Consider the following 18340-nt stretch of genomic DNA (forward strand, 5'->3'; position numbering starts at 1 on the left):
CCCTTCATAACCTCCTTCTGCCCCGCCACCCAGGCCTCAGAGAGTGTCCAGCGGCTGTGTGAGGTGCAGGACCTGGCCTCGGTGGCCGAGCTGTACAGACGTCACATGGGCCAGCTGCTGGCCTGGCTGTCTGCCACCGTCACTAACTGGTCCAGTTACTCCCCTCAGAGGCTGCAGCTGCAGGTCATCGCCACGCAGTCAGGTGAGAGGGCTAAATGTACCATTTTAGGACCCCTACCCCTAGGTCTAGGTCAGAGTAACTACAGGGGAGGCGGCCAAATCTTTGTATTGTTATGGGGGAACATTAGCCGAAAATAGCACATCTACAAGCTCACATCGCCACACCCAGGCTCTCTGCAGTTTGAACAGGGGTCACCAGGTTTTGTCAATAGAAATAGAATGATCTTGACAGGGGCAGATCTTTCCAGGGAAGAGAATCCGCTGTTGTTGTCTCAGAACAAAAGACCAACAACAACAACACAGCACAGCACAACATCCTAGAAACCAGTAAAACCTATAGTGTAAAGCAAGCAGTAAAGAATGATCTGCAACAATTAAATATACGATTACTTCACCCTTAGATCATAGAATTTGTTCGTGTTGCTTTTTAATGTAAAACCCACTCTGAAGCAGACCAGCGGGGCATGCAACACAAGCAATATTTGTACGCCTGGCAAAACATCAGGCCTCTTTTTGAAACCGTGGCTTGCCGTGACTCCACGAGCCCTAAATCTAAGAGTCTATCAAACGTTTTGAACTCCCCTCCAGCAGTATAGTATGTCTTCATACAGACTCCATTCCATTTTACTGACTCCATTCCAGTTCTCTCCAAATGTTTGACACTGGGACATTACAAAGGCCCTCATTCAAGGTCCTGTTGAGACCAAACACACAGCAGGATACGTCTTTATTATTTCTTGCTGGCTCAGTGACTCGTGTGAATCCCCTTCTATTCCATTGTCTCATCTCCCGTGTCTCCGTGTTTGTCTCAGACTCTTCAGTCCAAAGGTGTGGGGGGATGAGGAGGGGGGATGTGTTTGCTGGGGGGTTAGGGGCCTGTGAGCTCGTCTTTAGTGCTGAGACATCACTTTACTTAACTTCTATCCTCCATAATCCTCTGTCATCAGCACCGCCAGCCACTACACTTTCATCTCTCTCTCTCTCTCCCTCTCCCTCCTCTCTCTCTCTCTCTCTCTCTCTCTCTCTCTCTCTCTCTCTCTCTCTCTCTCTCTCTCTCTCTCTCTCTCTCTCTCTCTAATTGCATGGGCAGCTGAAGTAAGGCCCACTAATCCTCTCCCACCCAGTGTTAACTGACCAGTCCATCCTAAGTCCACTCAGGGAGCTCCGGCCTGGGTCACTAGATCAAACGACTCCACAGTCGCCACCGATCTTGACCTTGCCCTGGATCAAGGCCACTTTGAAGTTCTGTGTGTGTGTGTTGTTTTGAAAGCTCCATTAAGTCCACCCCGCATTATGGTTAACTCTGGAAGCTGTGATCTCTGGTCCATTGATGGGAAACGGGGACCGATGTGGCCAACAGAGCCAGACAGGTGCTGACGTTTGATGTGCGCGCGTGATCCAGTGAAATCCCTCTTCCTGTTGCGGGGATCCAACTGTGGTTTGTTTGACTACTGGGACTCGTCCGTTTTGCTTGCTCATCAGCTACTCACACAGTCAGCGCTCTTGTTTTCTATCCAGACACAGGACGGAACGCTGCCCTCACATATCCTCTCTGTCACTGCTGCCCATTGTGTCTGCTCTGACAAAATATGACCTGTATAAAAATAAAACCAACCTCTCTCTCTCTCTCAAACACACACACGCATACCAATCTCTGTTTCTCAGTGCCACACCCTGTGTGTGTGTGTGTGTGTGTGTGTGTGTGTGTGTGTGTGTGTGTGTGTGTGTGTGTGTGTGTGTGTGTGTGTGTGTGTGTGTGTGTGTGTGTGTGTGTGTGTGTGTGTGTGTGTGTGTGTGTGTGTGTGTGTGTGTGTGTCACACATTTATCAGTGTATTGAAATCTGTGGCGCTGTGGTGTCATTTCCGTGGTCAGCCTGAGGAGACCTGCAGTCAGGAAGGCTGGTCTTAACACCTCTGTCTAATAGGACACACTTTTGATTCACACATTCTTATTGGGTGAAACAGTCTCGCCGTCACGGTCTCACTTTCGTCTTTGTGTGTGTGTGTGTGTGTGTGTGTGTGTGTGTGTGTGTGTGTGTGACTCTCTGACCACTGACCGCTCCCCCTCAGGGTATCTAAGGATTTCCTCTGTCTCGTCTGAAACACTGAGCCCAAACAGACACACACTCGTCACTCATTAAACACACACACACACAATACTATATATGGCTCTGTAAATATGCCCTCAGACTGTGTGTGTGTGTGTGTGTGTGTGTGTGTGTGTGTGTGTGTGTGTGAGAGAGAGAGAGAGGGAGGGAAAAAGAGCTTGTAACTGAGAATACACTCACTGTGAATTTCCCATTCTTTTACTGTAATATAGAAAGTCCTGCTCATTTCCTCATAGCTGTGTGTCACTGTCTGACCAGCCCATAAAATGTCTCAATCTTTCTTTAAAAAGAGGGACAAATGCTGCATGTGTTCTTGTGAGAGGTTTTATATTTGGCCCTCATAAAGAATAACCACCATGAGGACAATCCACCAAAGTGAGTTTCCTGCTCCTCGGTTTGGAAAGGTATCATTTCACATTTTAGTGGTTAGGCTTGCACAATGAAATGTTAATTTAAGTCCGAGTGTACAAATGGAACCAAATGGACCTGTATGTTGGGTTACGAAATGAATGCAAGTCAATGGGGAATGTTGACACTAGTACAGTATTACAAAACATGCTATTGCTTATCTACATTGTCTAAGCAGGCACCCAAGTATCTGCAGAGCACCCTGTTGTCTAAACTAGTGCTACAACTAATGATTAATCTGGTGATTATTTGTTTATTATTCAATTCATCTATGCAATTCATTTTGAAAATAAAAAATAATCAAATAAAAAAATCACAGTTAAGTATGGTGATGATAACGTACAAAATGGTGAACAGTAAATGTTCATTAACAAGTTATCTGAACCCAAACCGATATCTTGAAATTGCTTATGTTTACCCAGCAGTCAAAACTATGACTTTTCATGTTTCAAAATGGTAAGAATTCACAGTTTGTTTAAACTGACATTGAACATTGACACATAGGTTTTTGAATAAACCAATTTTTCAATTAGTAAAATGTTATGCAATAAATGTTCTGTCTGAAGTTCATATTTTCACTCTCAATCTCAACCATGCAGCACACCCATCACACAACCGTAACATAACAGGTTCGATTCACGGGACTAGTGTTGTTGCACGTTATGCTTCCCGTGTCAGTCTTCACTGCCCTATCCAGAACGCTGCTGCTAGACTCCTGACTGGCAATCCCATCATGGCTTCCTGTCAAATAAAATACAGAATTGATTTTAAAATTGTACTGTAATTTGTTTATAACCCATTAAGACCTGAGGCCGATTCTACATGTCTCCTAAATCCCCACAATTTTCTGAAAAACGTTTCTATATCAGTGGTTTTCAAACTTTTTCATGTCAAGGACCCCCAAAATGATATGAATTTGGCCACGGACCCCCATCTCAAAACATTTTGTTCCAGGGACCCCCCAGAAGCAAAGATTTGAGTTAATGTTTGCTTTAAAAGAATATATATATTCAAAGATTTGCACACATGTTCACGATTTTTCAAAAATAGCAGATCTACAAGCTCGTAGCGCGGCACTCGGTGCCGCGCTATGAGCTTGTATATCTGCTATTTTTGAATAGCCAAAGTGTAAAATAATGCTTTTTAGCTCAAATTAAAACAGATGCGTTCCAGGTCTTAAAGGGTTAAAGCCCACCATGGGCTGGCACCATCATATGTATCTATTCCTCCCCCCCGATACCACTACTAGGTCACTTAGACCAGCAGATCAGAAGCTTCCTCAAAGTCCCACGCACCCCGCTCGATGTTAAAAGGTGACCGTGCCTTTTCGGTCGCTGCTCCACAATTGTGGAACAGCCTACCTCTACCGATTAGGTCTGCACCCTCCCTGGATATATTTTTAAAAGCCTTTTCCCCTGGCCTTTTGGACACTTTATCATGTGCTTCCACATTTTAACCTCAGCTACTGTATTTATCTTCCTGTTTGGATTTGTACCGTATGTTCTGTATTTGATGCTTTTTGAGTTTTAACTTTAATGCGTGTGTGTGTGTGTGTGTGTGTGTGTGTGTGTGTGTGTGTGTGTGTGTGTGTGTGTGTGTGTGTGTGTGTGTGTGTGTGTGTGTGTGTGTGTGTGTGTGTGTGTGTGTGTGTGTGCTCTCCAGGTCCAGTGATCGGAGAGTTTGTGCCCCAGCTGCTGCCTCTCCTCCACAGCTGTCTGCATCCAGACAGAGACCCAGAGATGAGGCTGAACATCTTCACCATGCTGGCCAGACTGCTGCTGGACGCAGCCAACACACTGGACTCCCAGAGGTTGGACTAACGCACACACACACACACACACACACAGCATTGCTTAGCCCTTTTAGACCTGAGGCCGATTCTAAAAACGCCTTCTAAATCCTGACCTAAGTTTTCTGAAAAACTTCAAATATTTATTCAAAAATGACAAATGTATGTATGTTTCTATATACTGTACATAGCAACAGGAACCCCAAAAGGGGTTCCCGCCGAAAATGTGTTAAAAAGCACCAGTTTAAAAAAGCTTTTATGGTGGTAGAGGACAGTTCAGAAGTTCACCGGAGTGGTGTGTGAAAATTATGGGAATAGTGACTAATCTACAAGCTTGTAGATTGGCTATTCTCACTTTTTGTAACAATTTAATTTAGAAATTGCAACAATTGTTTAACATTTTGTACAACAATGACATGCCCAATATAGGGACGCCAGGATTTGAGAGGTTCATTTAGGAGTGTAAAAATTTACTCATTTTACACCCAAAGAGTTAACCGCTTAAACCCTATATGGTTTGAGCAGAGTCCCTCAGGGCTCAATGCTAGTGTATTTTCTGTTATTGTGGGGAAAGCTTTGCAGGCTGCAGCTCAGTGAGCTGCACCCAGTTGTTTTGGGTCCGTCTAGACACTGTTCACCAAGCCAAGTCATTACTAGATTACATCACCTCATATTTGTATTCCTTTCCTCTCATTAACCTGCAAATTAGCCCCCCGCTCAGTAGAGAGACTATTGCCAAAAACAAACAGGCACACTTTCCCTTTCCCTTACACACACACACACACACACACACACACACACACACACACACACACACACACACACACACACACACACACCATTCTATTTCCACTAGGTCAGTGGCAGCTTGATAGGGTGGCCTCAGGCCTGTGGTTGATTCAGAGGTGATGAGAGGTCAATATCCACATATTACGGTTAATGGTATTTCATAGACCAGGAGTCCCATTCCAAACTCCACCCGTCTCTCACCATCCCCATTGTAAGCAGTCCCACGGGAGTTGAGTCAGGTTGCGGTGGAGTGTGGAGGGGGGAACAGATGGACCCGGTAGTCAAACTAGTTCATCATCACACATGCATACCAACATGCCTCTCTACTCTGTGTGTGTGTGTGTGTGTGTGTGTGTGTGTGTGTGTGTGTGTGTGTGTGTGTGTGTGTGTGTGTGTGTGTGTGTGTGTGTGTGTGTGTGTGTGTGTGTGTGTGTGTGTGTGTGTGTGTGTGTGTGTGTGTGTGTGTGTGTGTTGTTGTTTAATGGTTATGCCACAAGTTATTAACCGCAAGTTTGTAGATCTGGTATTTTCGCTTACGTTTGAACATTTCGTTTATATTTGAAAGATTTGAAAATGTTTGAATGTTTTTGAAAATAAACTGGCATTGTTTTTTTTTTGTTTTTATTATTTTGGAAAATATCAGAAAATCTGCCCAAAATATGGACACCAAGGTTAGTCTCGGTAAGCCCCAAACCTCTCCTAGAACTGAAGAGACTGAACAGAGAGAGGCTTCTGGATCGGGAACAGTTATGAGCTGAGCTGATGCTCGGAGAAGAGCTCCTTATTTGCAGGGGTTCCTCTTCAGTAAATTCCCCCTTCCTCTCCTCCACCTCCAGAACCCCCCCCCCGCACGCGTTTTGCCCCCCCCCCCCCCCCCGAGCTCTAATTTGCAGGAATGCGTTGAGTCCCAGGGCCATGCGCTGCAGTGCTCCGGCGGTTTGTCTGTGCAGCAGTTGGCTCCATCAGTCAAAATAAAATAAAAAAAAAGGTTAAAAAAAACTCATCACCGCATGGCATCACCACCATCCGCAGCCAAGAAGGTTGTCGTGAGGTCATGGTGGTGCGCGTGGCTCAGCCAGTCCATTTGAGGCATGAGTTAGATTAGAAGTCCCCCCACCCGGCTCCGTTTGCAACGAAACTGGCATCAGTAGAAAGGACGCGAGGTGTCTCTGACATGATGCGCCAAACAACGGATATGGAAGCCAAAAACGTATCGCCACCATAGCCCCCTGTTTCTGTATCAGTGGTGCTTTAACTTTTTCATGTCAAGGACCCCCAAAATGATATGTATTTGGCCGCGGACCCCCATCTCCAAACATTTTGTTCCATGGACCCCCATCTCAAAATATTTTGTTCCAGGGACCCCCAGAAGCAAAGATTTGAGTTAAAAATGTTCGCTTTAAAATAATAGACTCGGTGCCGCGCTTATATCTGCTATTTTTGAATAGCCAAAGTATAAAAGAATGCTTTGTAGCTCATATGAAAAAATGACACGGATGCGTTCCAGGTCTTAAAGGGTTAAAATAAGGGAAATTTGGTAAGAAGAACTTTTCTTTTCAAGTGTCATGGCATTATTTCATGCGTGCGTGTGCACTTTGAATAAAACAATGCCCTGTCACTGTCCCAACTCATATCCTGGCCACCTACGCTGCTATAACTGCTCCTTTCATACGCCGTGTCATCATATCTTCTCTGATAATCACAGGACACCCATCAGGAGTCAGAAATCCCATTACACGTTCAGAAGACTTCAAAACCGGCACTGAAGTCTGGTGTGTGGGGGGGGAGTTAGGCAGCCGTATACATTCGTATTTCCATTCATATTATTTCATTGGCTTGTGATTTATTATGTCTCTCTCTCTCTCCCGTGCAGATTGCAGCCCACACACACACACACTCACTATGTCATCAAAGGGGACAATGATAGTTCTGCAGAAAACGCTCCGCTCTTTGTTCTGCCATCCCAAATGACATAATGACAGCTCAGCCGTTAGAACAAGGGAGAAAGGGAAAGCAAGATTGTGTTCGGACGGGTGCCTTTCATTACACACACACACACACACACACACACACACACACACACACACACAGGCGCGCACACATATAAACATAATATGGCTGTTGCATGTGGATTTGATAGCTGAGATTAAAAGGTGACAGTGAAATGTAAGTAGAAGGAATGTGATATGTGAGAGATGGGGAATACAGCCTAAAAATCTACATTTCCCTCTCACACACGGGGGATGAGGTAAGCTGTGTGTGTGTGTGTGTGTGTGTGTGTGTGTGTGTGTGTGTGTGTGTGTGTGTGTGTGTGTGTGTGTGTGTGTGTGTGTGTGTGTGTGTGTGTGTGTGTGTGTGTGTGTGTGTGTGTGTGTGTGTGTGTGTGTGTGTGTGTGTGCGCGTGTGCGTGTGTGTGTTTTTTGTTTGGGACGTTCCATTGCTTTAAAACCATATACTGTACTTCGTTGTACGACAAATAGCTAAAAGGTTATTTCTGAAATTTTATAAAAGATTGCCCAAAGTTGGGATGCCAGGATGAATGCTTTTACACACCTTGGACATGGTCTCTCAGATGTGGACACGCATGTCTCTTTATGTCTTTAGCATTATTTATAACGAGCTATCCACAACCATATGGGACAAATAGAACAAGCTCCCCCATCTGGCTGTATTGTTGGGACGTCGGCTCCCTCTATTGGCAAATTAATTCTAAAGACACATTTAACCACTTTGAACCTGGCATCCCTATTTTGGGCATGTCACCGTACCGGTAGGTGAAATTGCAATGTCAATAACTTACAATGCGTCGTGATGCAATGCGTTGAGGTTGTAAGTCAGCTATTCTCACCACGGGGACACCATCATAAGACGAGGTTTTAAATGGGGCTGAACCATGTGAACCCTTGCGTCCCTTAAGGGTTAAGCTGGGTTAACTGAGTACTTTAGTTCTGGCTACAATGTGATTTACAGCATTTTCATTGAACACCATTATCAGTTACTTTGATGGAAACTTAACATACAACATGCTGATTAGTTTTAAAGTGGTGGTATTTCACTACATTTTTAAATCGAGAAAATGTGTGCAAAACATTGAATATATATATTTTTAAAACGAACGTTTGGAACTCAAATCTTTGCTTCTGGGGGTCCCTGGAACAACATTATTTTGAGATGGGGGTCCGCGGCCAAATACATATACATTTTGGGGTCCTTGACATGAAAAAGTTTGAGAACCACTGATATAGCAACAAACGTTGTTTTTTTTTAAACTGTTAGGAATTAGCAGACATTTTGTAGAATCGGAACCTCAGGCCTTAATGGGTTAAGCATTAGCCCGGACCGCTACGCCAGCCGACCGAGCCGTCCATAAATGGGAGTTAATCTAACATCAGAATAGTTCTAATAATACCGGTGGGATCAACGAGAGCCGTGATGAAGGTTTGCCGTGAAGTGGAAGCAAGTGGCGCAGCAGGGTCTGGTGGCGCGTGATTGGCTGTCAGTTCGGCCCAAGTCAGCGTGGAAAAGGGAGCGGTCGAAGCACATCCAGATGCTCCGTTCTTTACGTTACTCTGTCAGGATAGAGAGAGTGTGAGAGATAAAGGAGTGTCTGTCTGTCTCTCTCCCCTCAGCCTTGTCAGCCACTGTTCGACAGTTTGCCGTGAGGGTGAAGTCATGTGGGTCCATGCGGTCCCTTCATTACGTCCCCCGACGATCCTCATCAGTCACCGAGGATGACTCATTTATCACCTGCCAAACTGGGGTTCAGCACTGACACCGTTTTATTGGAGTTCTGTGGGATCTTAAAATACCATGCAGCAAACCAGATGACTATAGAGCCAGACCGATATATCAGTCTAGCCAATATATCGGCCATTTATTTGCCTTTTTTGACAACATCGGTATAAGCAATTTATGCAGCCAATGTGTCATGATCTTTAACCACTTTCAACCTGGTGCTCCTATTTTGGGCATGTCATAAAAGGTTTAAAAGCAAAAGTCTTCAAAAGTCCCCAGAAATGTTCAGAAACACCCAATCTGTTGCGACGTGATGTGAGCTTGATATCAATTTGCAGCAAATTGATTCGAATTGATTTGTGCACTTTTTGACAATTTATCAGTCAAAACATTGGTAATGGGCTTGGACACAATTCACAATTTTGAGATCAGACCCAAAACTCTGGCATGGGTCGGGCTTTAGAGACGAATATTTATCTCTCTCACCGTCTATGTCTCTCTCTCACCGTCTCTGTGTCTCTGTCTTTCTCTAGGTGTTTCAGAACAGAGTCAGAGAGGTTTCTACGTGAGGTGCTGCTCCCTAACCTAGTGTGGCAGGCGGGCCGCACTTCTGCAGCCATCCGCACCTCGGCCCTCAGCTGTCTGCTCGCCCTGCTGCATGGAGGGGCCATCACACCCGGACAGGTCCATGCTCACACAAACACTTTCGCACTGGCACACATTAAACACACACGCAGAGGGATCCATGCAACACACACAGATGGCAGCCAAAACCTACAATGTATCTACATAGTGCATACATGGGCAACTGGCGGCCCCCACCTTCACTTAATGCGGCCCGCAGGTTAATATCGGAATACTGACATATTATTGAATTCAGCGGTTACAATTCCAAACATGCAAACATGACCCGCTTTAATTACTTCAGTCTATATTGGTAGCTTAATATAAATTCTATTGTCTTGTTTGTATCCAATATATTTGTATTTAAGTTCATAAAGTTAACATAAGTATAACTAAATGCGTTTGAAATTAAATCAAAATGGTAATTTTCAGGATTTCAATTAAAAAATAGTACAAAAAAAAACAGAATTCCAATTCAAAAATAGCAAAAATAGCAGATCTACAGTACAAGCTCAAAACGCGTTTTGAGCTTGTAGATCGGCTATTTTTTTTTGTTATTCAATTTTTATTGATTTTTCCAAATTACAGACAAATATGCATTTCAATTAAACAATAATCATAAATAACATCAGTATCCCCCACCCCTCTCCCTTTACCCCCTCTTCATCCCCCCATCCCTTCCCACCCCGCCCTCCTTCCACATAGTCCCACAACACAACCACAGCATCGAGTCAGTAGATCTTTCAGATCAGATATCGGATTTGTCCACAGAGAGATTGCTACTTTTGTGTGACAAAGAATGACGAAGTACAGCATTAATTTACGAAAAACAAAGTTAAAATACGGAGATAAGAGGTGTCTGCCCGACAGTATTATGCAATGTGGCCCTCTGGAGTGAGTGTGGAAATATATAGGCGCTCTCCATCGTCAAAGTTGCCCACCCCTGATCTACATAGTGGGTAAAAAAATCACACCCTGTGTGAAGAGAGTGGTGCCTTTGATGAGCCCCGTATTGATGTTGTCATCAATGTTTGTTTATTGGACATACATACACCCGGACACACAGACAAGGTCAGATATAGGAGTGGTTGGCACCACTCAAAAACTACAACAACGCTGTGTCGGAAAGTACCCGTTCAGCCTAAGCTCCCTCAGAGAAGGTGCACATGTTCAACCTTTTGTCTGCAGAAGCGTTTGACAGTACCGTACGTCAGCTGTAAAAGAAGGGAAGCGGTTCGGGGCATTCCACTAACCCTACAGGAGATGACATTTACCTCAAACTCTCCCTCTGTTTAGTCCATTCCACATCTACATAGATGGCCCCGCGAGGCCATTTAGTCAAATATACTGTCCCCCCGTCCCGTCCCCCGTCCCCCCGTCCCCCTCGGCCGTAAGAGTTGGCCGGAGCCGGGCAGCAGGTGTATACGGGGGCGAGCGGGTTCACATACCTTTGTCCCCATGGAACAATGCTTCCTTTGTGCTGCACCGTGCATGTGTGTTGAACTCGCAGCTATCACTGGGACACACCCACGGGCCCACATGGCGTGCGAGCGTGTGCGTGCGCGCGTGTGTGTGTGTGTGTGTGACCAGTCATACACACACTCACGCCCTCTGACCTTGCTGTGTTTTGTCCTTGCGAGGTGACCAGTCAGAACTGATTGCCACCCCTCCCCTGTTAATGGTTTGTAGTGTGCATGCCGTGCACGCATGCACCGATTCAAGTTCAAATCTAAATCTTAAGGGCAGTGTTTATAGCTAGGCAATAACCCTATCCCAATATAAATATAAGATGCTATACTATTATAATAGCTGCAATTACTGCCTATGGGCAACCACACCAACAACACAAGGGTGCGTGCGTGTGTTTTTGTGCTCGCGCTCGCGCGCGCGTGTCTGCCTGAGAGTGAGAAAGTATTTCCCAAGGTAAATTAAACAGTCTTTGTCAGTGGGACATTGTTCCCCAACTCCTTCCTGTTAAAACAATTAGCTGCTCCACTTACACTTGGCACCCTCAGATTGTCACTGATGTAATGCTCACCTCTCTGCCAAACCCTCTTTCCGTCTCTCACTCCTGGCTCCTTTTTTTATGTTTTGCCTTGCACAGTTACGATAGCAAACAGATAGCATGACAGCGGTTTTAGCCATCACCTCCGCAAAAAACACATCGAGACTTGACGACATGCACAGCTTCACCTCGTTTGTCCATTTCCTGTGTTTGTCATCTTCTGGTGTGATGAACGTCCGTCACCGACAAGACGGCTGAAGTCACGCATTTGTGTTTCTGTACAAACTGACCGAAGTCCAGTCCTAACAGGCATACGCCACGTCTGCTATACTTAATTTCATCTCCGCTTTAATTCAATCTCCGCATTTCAAAAACCCACACGTTCATAAAAGTGTCAACTTCCAAAACATCACAGATTTACTGTTATGCATCCCACGACGGTATTCAGGCTTCGTTTCCAAACTCTCCATGTTAATAACTTCTAGGCCTTATGTCTTTCAACATATGCTCTGACTGGGGGACACACAGTGAAACATTACTGTTACCGTTCTGTGATCTAAAGTACAATTTTTATAAGCTGCCAATTGTCATACCATAACTTTCCTATCCTACCAGGTCCTGACTCTATACCCTCCACACAATCTGCCAAGTTTGATCCAAAATTAGGAATGAAGCCGTCCAAGTGATCACTGTGACAAAGAGGCCAGCGATTACATACAGGGGTCTTCAACAGGGGGTCCGGGACCCCTAGGGGGTCCTCAGACCTATTACAGGGGGTCCGCCAATTCTTTGTGTGATAGGATTATTATAATTGTTTTTACATTAACCACTTGAACCCTAAAGCAACCATTTTCTGAGGAGCCAAAAATAGTCGATCTACAAGCTCACAACGCCTCACGCTGCGAGGCGTTGTGAGCTTGTAGATCGGCTATTTTTGGCAAAGAGGTTTGGTGTAGAGGGCGAAAAAGAGCAGACCATGAGTAAAAAATCGGAAACACAATTTTGTACGATATAGAGGGGGTCCCTGCTTCATCTTTCTCTCAGCTAGGGGGTCCTTGGCCTGAAAACGTTGAAGACCCCTGGATTACAATACACCCCACTCCACTGGGCGCGGGTGTAAAAAAGAGCAAATTCGGGCAAACCGCAATGTCCTGCTGCTCAAAGTGTGTGTGTGTGTGTGTGTGTGTGTGTGTGTGTGTGTGTGTGTGTGTGTGTGTGTGTGTGTGTGTGTGTGTGTGTGTGTGTGTGTGTGTGTGTGTGTGTGTGTGTGTGAGTGTGTGTGTGTGTGTGTGTGTGTGTGTGTGTGTGTGTGTGTGTGTGTGTCTGCAGTTGGTGTGCCTGGAGGAGAAGCTGACTCCGCAGGTGTTGTCGGCCCTGGAGGAAGACTCTCAGATGGCCAGACTGCTCGCCTGTCGGTCCCTCTTCACCATGCTCAAACTAATAGGACCCAGTCTGCATCCTGATGCCCTCAACAAGATCTACCCAGGTAGACTCAGTGGTGTTCAACCTATTTCATAATCAAGGACCGTTATCTATTCGCCATTTGAGCCACGGACCACCGTTTGATGAGATTTAGCCTCGCAGACCCAAAACGTAGAATGTTTTGTTATCGTTGGATAACATTTTGTCAAAATGACAATTCTTCTACATTCTCTAATTGTGTAGACTTCTTGTAAATTAAGTAATTATTATCCCGGGGATAATAATTATCCCCGGACCACCGGTGGTCCCCGGACCACTGGTTGAGAACCACTGAGGTAGAGGACATGCGCACGCACGCACGCATGCAACGCTAGTATGTCGCAGGGTCTTACCCCCCAGTCCAACCTTTGATGCTGAGCGCCTGTGTCGACTACCTTTTTTCACTGACGAAAACTAAATAAGAACTAAATAAAAACTAGGCTATGATGACTAAAACTAAGTAAGATAAGACTAAATATATTGACAATTTCGTCAACAAATAAAAACTAGACAAAAACGTTAACTAGTGGAGAAGAGATCCAGTAGAACTAAAAGACAAGTCGTTTTATGTTTGGTGGCGCTCGGGTGTTGCGCTCTGAAAATAGCAGATCTACAAGCGCACAACGCGTCGCAGCGCGACGCGTTGTGAGCTTGTAGATCTGCTATTTTCAGCATGCAACAAAGTGTAATATCAGCCATTACGACGCCATCACGGCTATTATAGTCGACTAAATCAACTGTAGATTTAGTCGACTATAATCTTATGATATTTAGTCGATTAAAACTAGACAAAAAATGTAACATTTCAGGTGACTCAAATATGACTAAAACTAAATGGAATTTTATTCAAAAGACTATGACTAAAGCTAAATCAAAATTTGCTGTCAAAATCAACACTGGTGTTGGGTCCACAGACGTGCTGAAGCGTCTGGATGACAGCAGTGAGGAGGTGCGCGCCGTGGCTCTGAGGACCCTGGACCGCTGGCTGTCCAGCCTGAGTAAAGACTACAACCCCCAGCTCTGCAGGCTGCACCTGGAGTTCCTGTTCCAGCAGCTCCTCCTGCACCTGGACGACCCCGACGCCGCCATGCGGGAACGAGTGCTGGGTGAGACTTAAGGCCAGGGATTCTTCTAACTTGCGACGTCGAGATTTAGGTCGGAGCGTCGATGGCTTTGACGCTAAAGGGCTTTCTTCTGAGATAGATTGAGTGGTGGAAAAAGTACTAAAATGTTTTACTTAAGTAAAAGTATCGATACTGCAATGTAGAAGTACTCTGTTACAAGTGAAAGTCTGTAATTCAAAATTTACTTGAGTAAAAGTACAAAAGTATTGGTATCAAAATTAACTTGAAGTAAAATTACTAAAATGTTTGAAAATAGCAGATCTACAAGCTCACAACGCGTCGCGGTTGTGAGCTTGTAGATCGGCTATTTTCAAATTGCCTAGGTATAAAATAGGGCTAAAGTGGTTAATGTATGTTTTATAATGTGATAATTTATATCTGCAAAGTAACTAGTAACTAAAGTTTTCAAATAATTGTAGTGGAGTAAAAGTACAATATTTGCCTCTGAGATGTAGTGGAGTAGAAGTTAAAGTATAGACAATTGGAAATACTCCAGTAAAGTAAAAGTACCTCAAAATTGTACTTAATACAGTACTTGAGTAAATGTACTTAGTTACTTTACACCACTGGATAGAAGTATATTGAAGATGGCTGACTGTCCTCACACGTCGTGGTTTTTACAATCTTGAAGTAACAAGACCAAGAGTCATAGATGACTACAGTCATCTATGACGTCAGTCATCTATGATATATCTATGATGTATGACTCAGAATTTGAGGTTTCAACCAGATTTGAGCCCCCTTGACTTCCATTATAAAACCAAAGTTAAATATTTCATAAAGTATAAAACGTATACGTATGAAAATGTGTTGGAGGCACTAAATTAGCCTACTGGCTGTGTGTACACGAAACGTGGTCTAGTGGCACACACACACACACACACACACACACACACACACACGCACACACACACCCCGACCCGACTCTCTTATAAACGGCTAGACTAACGCAGAGCCACTCTGTAAAAAGAGTCAGTCATGGAAAAACTCGGCATGGTTCTGTTTACAGCAAAATACAACAAAGATTCACTCCCCTCACACCAAACTTTGGCATTACCTTCTCCCATGTTCTACCTAGGGCTTCATATTTTCCTTCAGTGGAGATGCTCATTGAAAAACCCTGTGTGTGTGTGTGTGTGTGTGTGTGTGTGTGTGTGTGTGTGTGTGTGTGTGTGTGTGTGTGTGTGTGTGTGTGTGTGTGTGTGTGTGTGTGTGTGTGGAATGCTGTGCTAGGTAAAACAGTCACACACAGGGAGGGATTTTAAACCATTGACCCTTTGCGTCTGCTCATGCTCGCTGTTAATCATAATTACTACAACCTGGATGAAACCTAGTTATTCTCTAGGTGGTCTTTAATTCGTTTTTAACAAGTCTTTTAATGGGTGATCGTGACGGGATGTTAACCCATTTAGACCGGGAAGTTCGGGAACGCATCTGTGTCATTTTAAGATTTCTTTGGATATTCAAGAAATAGCAGATCTACAAGCTCAAAGCGCTATGAGCTTGTAGATCTGCTATTTTTTTGAAAAATCGTGAACATTTTTGCAAATATTTTTAATACATTTTTAACTCAAATGTTTGCTTCTGGAGGTCCCTGGAACAAAATATTTTTAGATGGGAGGGGGTCCGCGGACAAACACATATTATTTTGGGGGTCCTTGACATGAAAAAAGTTTGAAAACCATTGATAATATAGCAACATAAGTACAAAACATAGCATAAACATAATAAGAATTTTAAAAAACGTAGGATTTAGAATACATTTGTAGAATCTCCAGAAGCAAAGATTTGAGTTTAAAAAAAATCGCACTGCACCGAGTGCCGCGCTACGAGCTTGTAGATCTGCTATTTTTGAATAGCCCAAAGAAATCTTAAAATGACACAGATGCGTTCCCGGTCTTAATGGATTAATACCACTCCAGATAAGAACAGGGAGTGGGTTGTGTGGATGACATTGCAGGGGCACATGCACTAATGTAAAACATGTTAAGCCTATATGTATCAAATGTGTGTGTGTGTACGTCTGTACGGTATGCGTTACCCGGAGAGAACGATGTGCTGTGTGATACCATGAATTATACTGATACGCACATCATGCTGGTGTAGAGATAGTGGAGAGAGGGCTGATGATGGTGAATATGAGGTGATGATGATGACACCAGAGTCTCGCTAGTGATCAGAGGCACTCGCACAGGGGATGAGAGGCATTATTAACGGGGGGAACCCCCCTCCTGCACATAATCCAAAACCATCGTGTTGCCCTGGCGTGCTGCCAACGCACACACCCTTCATTTCAAAGGCTCTCCATTATCCTCCTTTTCCACTCGATTCATCATCGACAGCAAGCTCGGACGAAGCCCCCCCCCCCCTGCCAAAGGTAGTCTGTCAAGGGCCCCGGGGTGCTAGGGAGTGAAACATCCAGATATGGGGGTGCGTGTGCGTGTGTGTGTGTGTGCGTGTGCGTGCAACGCTTCTGTGATACACACACACACCCATACAGGTGCCCTCCGCTCAACACCACTTCCCTCTCTCTCCTCTGCCAGCACACCTAGCATTGAGGGCTCGCGGTGGGGCTATAACGTGAGCCTCATGTCCCCCCGTAATCACAACCACATGGAGACCGCATTTCTCCACGCACCCATCCCACATAATCCCTCTTGTCTTTTATCTGCCCCCCCCCCTCTTCCTCCTTTCTTTCTCCCTCTTCCTCATCACTCCCTCCTCTTCCTCCTCCTCCTCCTCCTCTGGCCCCGGTGTTTTTTTTCCAAGAGACTCGACGACGATCCCGTAACTTCCAGTGGCTGTGTTTTTATTTATGCGCCCAGTGGAAAGTCTGACCCTCTTTGTGTGGAAGTCAGGGGGTGAGGGTGGGTGGGTGGGTGGGGGGTGGTTCTGAGCCCCTCTGGACTTTCGCTTTCTCCCACTCGCATGGATGTTAGTTGTCATTACCTTTGACAGGAGGCAGGTGAGCGCTGATGCCTTGGCCAGAGATCGGGAGGCCCCGCTAGGTACGGTATCTCTCATCTTCATGCGGGGAGACGAGAGAGAGAAACACAGGATTCTCACACTCGCCAGATGCAGCAATAGCTTCCATGCCATGAATTCTAGCCAGGCAAGAGGGCTTTTGAACCCCGTCCAAGAATAATAAGTCCCCTTTTTTTCTCCTCTTCTGTTTTTTTTCTCATAACCGGTAGTTGTTAAGGGTGTAGCCTTGACTACAGAAGATGGAATAAAGAACAGGGATATAAATCTACTTCATGAACCTCACTAAGATACGTCTCACAGTGTGTGTGTGTGTGTGTGTGTGTGTGTGTGTGTGTGTGTGTGTGTGTGTGTGCGTGTGCGTGCGTGCGTGCGTGCGTGCGTGCGCGTGTGTCTCTTAAGCCAACCAGATGTCTGGGTTTGGAGCAACATCTTGACAAACCAGGACACCTGTCTCATCAAATCTCTGGAAAATGCTAATCTGTCCTGGTTTTCATCAGCATCCTGGTTCTTTTTCTTCTTCAAAACCCTTTTCCCTTTCACCTCGCTGAGCGTGCAGAAATGTCTCCAAAAAAAGCCTTCCTTTTAGGTCCCAGTGACACGGGGGCCACGGCCACGCCAGCTCTGATACAGATTCCAAATATCAAGCTAAAATACACATGATCCGCGGATTTCCCAAATGCGAGACCTATGAGTGATATCTGGAATGGAAACAAAGCCTCTTTTTTCTTTTAGTTTTGAGTATTTTTTTTCTCAGTCTCACTTAGGGGGAAAGAAACGTGTGTGTGTCGAGAGAGAGAGGAGATGCTCTGGAGTCTCCCGGACGAAAAACGAGACGGGCTCGCATTGTGCTTTGCTGAGTGATCATCCACTCATAAACGCTGCGGAACACAAATCTCAACACATTCCGGCACTCCTCATGCATGACTCCGTTTGAAGCCGCCCCCACCCCCCCCCCACCCCCATCTCTTTCTTCCTTTCTTTTTTTTTTATCTCTCCATCTTTGTTCCTTCTATTCTCAATCCCGTTCTTATATGGCTCTTGGATTTCAAAAGCATATCTGTGTGAAGTGGCTCGACGTCTGCAGGCCGTCATGACAGCATGACGGACAGCACACCCCCCCTCCCCCCAGTTC

General features: G+C 45.0%; 1 protein-coding gene across 1 annotated transcript in view; it reads left to right on the forward strand.

The window, feature by feature from the left end:
- The window catches only part of dnaaf5 (dynein axonemal assembly factor 5), a 48892-nt gene that overhangs the window by 28413 nt on the left and 2139 nt on the right, over positions 1 to 18340 (forward strand). The window contains 5 exon segments of the mRNA XM_084071073.1: positions 34 to 202; positions 4359 to 4506; positions 9543 to 9693; positions 12968 to 13124; positions 14014 to 14205. Of these exon segments, the coding sequence (XP_083927199.1) occupies positions 34 to 202; positions 4359 to 4506; positions 9543 to 9693; positions 12968 to 13124; positions 14014 to 14205 (817 nt within the window).

The sequence above is a fragment of the Gymnoscopelus microlampas genome (assembly GCF_963454915.1).
Source record: "Gymnoscopelus microlampas genome assembly, chromosome: 11".
Classification (NCBI taxonomy): Eukaryota; Metazoa; Chordata; class Actinopteri; order Myctophiformes; family Myctophidae; genus Gymnoscopelus; species Gymnoscopelus microlampas.